Raw genomic sequence first — 2705 nt, 5'->3', positions numbered from 1 at the left:
AAAAGTAAAAGTACTGAGTAAAAGTGAGCAGTTAGATTTTCCAAAATGACATTTATTGGGAGGTGACTTCTCAAAAAACATTTTTCTAACAACATGCAGCTGTGATGGGTTGTGTACAAGCTAACGGTGTCAGAATGTTATATATTTATACTTCTCATCCAACCACAATTAAATTCACTCTGTCCAGGAGACACAATTTATCAGGATAGTATTTTTTTAAGTACTAACAACTCAGAACAAAATAGGAGTAACGACTTTCTATTTCTTACCTTTTTAAAAAAATGTAGTGAGTAGAAAGTACAGATTAATGACTAAAAGTAAAAAGTAAGCTGAAAAAAAATTACTCAAGTAAAGTACAGATAACCAAATTTTTTACTTAAGTACAGTAACAAAGTATTTGTACTTAGTTACTTTACAACTCTGACACTGCCACTTCAGTGTGTTTTCAAACAATGCTTTTGTGGCGGGGTGCTCTTTGGGGCGGGAKCTCGGCTGCAGACAGAGCTCCAAGGAGGAGCTTTGTTCAAATAGGCGGAGCTTTGTTCAAATAGGCGGAGCTTTGTACCAAAGCGTTTAAGCAGCTCCACATGGTTACCACAGAAGATTCAAGGATTTCTCAAACATTCACGAATGAGTCAAAGCAACACTCAGGGTATGTTTTTGATGAGGGAATGACAAAGCTAAAAAAAAGTCCATTTTGCGTAATACTGTACCCCCTCCCCTTTAATATATTGTATTTGCCTTTTATTCTCAACAGCAAAACACACGTCAGGTTCAAGACACCTTAAAACTCAGAGAAACTGAGAAGAGACACAAAATAAATACAGCACCAAGGTTAGATTTTACTTGCACAAGGGAGACAGCCTCTCTGTAACACAGCGGCTTCCGTCTCCGAAGGTACAAACCTCCTCACAACATTTATTAACACAAAACAAAAACGGGAGGTAACAAGTTCCACATCTTTCTGTGGCATGAGCAGTCATGTGATTTATCAGCTGTCTGCAGCACAAGGACATCCACTCAAAGTAACATTTTCTGTTAGCACAACTTGAAAACAAAAAGCAAGAACTATTTTTCTCCGTCAGAACATGTGTAAAAATACTTAAAGAAGATCAAAACAAAAGTAATATCAGGAAAAATCTAATAATAAGAAAAGCATTATTATATACATTTTTCTATTAACACATCATGTCGTTTTTTAAAATTCTTGAATTTAAATATATTTCTACTATATTTAAAAGTCAAACCCTCCCAACAGACAGTCTTATTTTATGCAGACCTGTAATGTGACATGGCACTGCGCTCCCAGATTTCCCCTGTGAATTACAGCGACAAGCATGAGATTTGACTTGATACTTGCCTGAAGTGACTGCCATTTAATTGAACCTTGGTTGCCTAAAATGGTACAAGACAACCCATTTCTACAAGAGGGCATGCTGATGAAGCATTCAGAGGGAGTCATTCAGTACTTTATTTCACTTCTTTTAAGGAGGATAAAAATAGGAAGATGACTCAACTTCACGAACAACTTTTCTCTAACAATCGGCTCGTGAAGGGAATCGAAAACATTCCCTCCTGTGGTTTATTGTGTTCTTGTTTTGTTTTTTGTTTTTTTACTGAAATATGATTTGTGATGGCAGGTCGTCTCATATTCGATAACTTGAAGAAGTCCATCGCTTACACGCTGACCAGCAACATCCCGGAGATCTCCCCGTTCCTCCTCTTCATCATCGCCAGTGTTCCTCTTCCTCTGGGAACCGTCACCATCCTCTGCATCGACCTGGGCACTGACATGGTGAGCAGCAGGGAAACCAGTCCTAAAAAAAATGTAAAGAGTGCATCCACATTTCATACCAGACAGGGGCGTGTCTAGAATTATTTTTGATGGGGGGGCTGTAGATAGGCGGCACAATAAAGTTTTTATTTTATCTAAAGTCCTTGCAGTTTTACATTGCAGTGAACGCTACGCTAATAACTAATCTTTTCATTTACCCAAATATAACACATGGATGTGTTTTGCACGCTGTCTGTTCAAAATCTGGGAAATCCAGAACAAAAACAAAAAATTTGGATCCACCACAGTCACAGTAAAGCAGAATTACAAGAGTTTCTGTATATTATTTAAAATACATGAAGGATTATGACAGCCTATACGTCTGTTCTTGTGGGAACAAAATGACAGCTCTGGTGGGAGTGGCCAGGCAGGGTGGCCAATCAGATTTTAAGGATAGCCAGTGTCTTCCCAGCCACCCCTGTGGCCACGCCCCTGATGCCAGAGTTTTGTTTTAATATCCTCTTATTTTAAGAAATGATACACTGCAAAAACTCACATCCAGCCAAAAAGTTATTTTAAACTTGTTTTGAGAATGATAAACTCTGCAAAAACTTTAATCTTATTAAACTGGAATTGTTTTTTTAGTTTAAGAAGTCTTACCAAGTGCAGTTATCTGACTGCACTGACAGATTATTTCATTTGATTGAAGAAGATTCAGACTATGATCTAATTTTTTTAACTTAATTTTCGATGGCTATTTGTTTGCAGTGTAGCTATTACCTCACCAAAGTTCATCTCAATGCTTGTATAACTGAAAGCTGATTAAGCTGATAGTTCAGTGAGTGCTTGGAGCATGAGATAGAGATGGAGCTGTTGTAGCCATTTTTGTGTTTGGTAAAGTCACTTAGCTTTGGCAGTCATATATATATAT

At 37.5% G+C, this 2705-nt stretch overlaps 1 protein-coding gene across 1 annotated transcript in view; it reads left to right on the top strand.

Annotated features, from left to right (window-relative positions):
* LOC106536549 (sodium/potassium-transporting ATPase subunit alpha-1) overlaps window positions 1-1795 on the top strand; it is a gene marked incomplete at its 3' end in the record, with an annotated part of 23082 nt that extends 21287 nt beyond the window's left edge. Inside the window, 1 exon segment of the mRNA XM_014033850.1 lies at window positions 1641-1795. Within this exon segment, the coding sequence (XP_013889304.1) occupies window positions 1641-1795 (155 nt within the window).
* Window positions 1796-2705: the final 910 nt, after the last annotated feature.

This window comes from Austrofundulus limnaeus, unplaced genomic scaffold (genome assembly GCF_001266775.1).
Source record: "Austrofundulus limnaeus strain Quisiro unplaced genomic scaffold, Austrofundulus_limnaeus-1.0 Scaffold1871, whole genome shotgun sequence".
Classification (NCBI taxonomy): domain Eukaryota; kingdom Metazoa; phylum Chordata; class Actinopteri; order Cyprinodontiformes; family Rivulidae; genus Austrofundulus; species Austrofundulus limnaeus.
The sequence above is the reverse complement of the archived record's forward strand: the minus strand, read 5'-3'. Positions and strand labels throughout refer to the sequence as shown.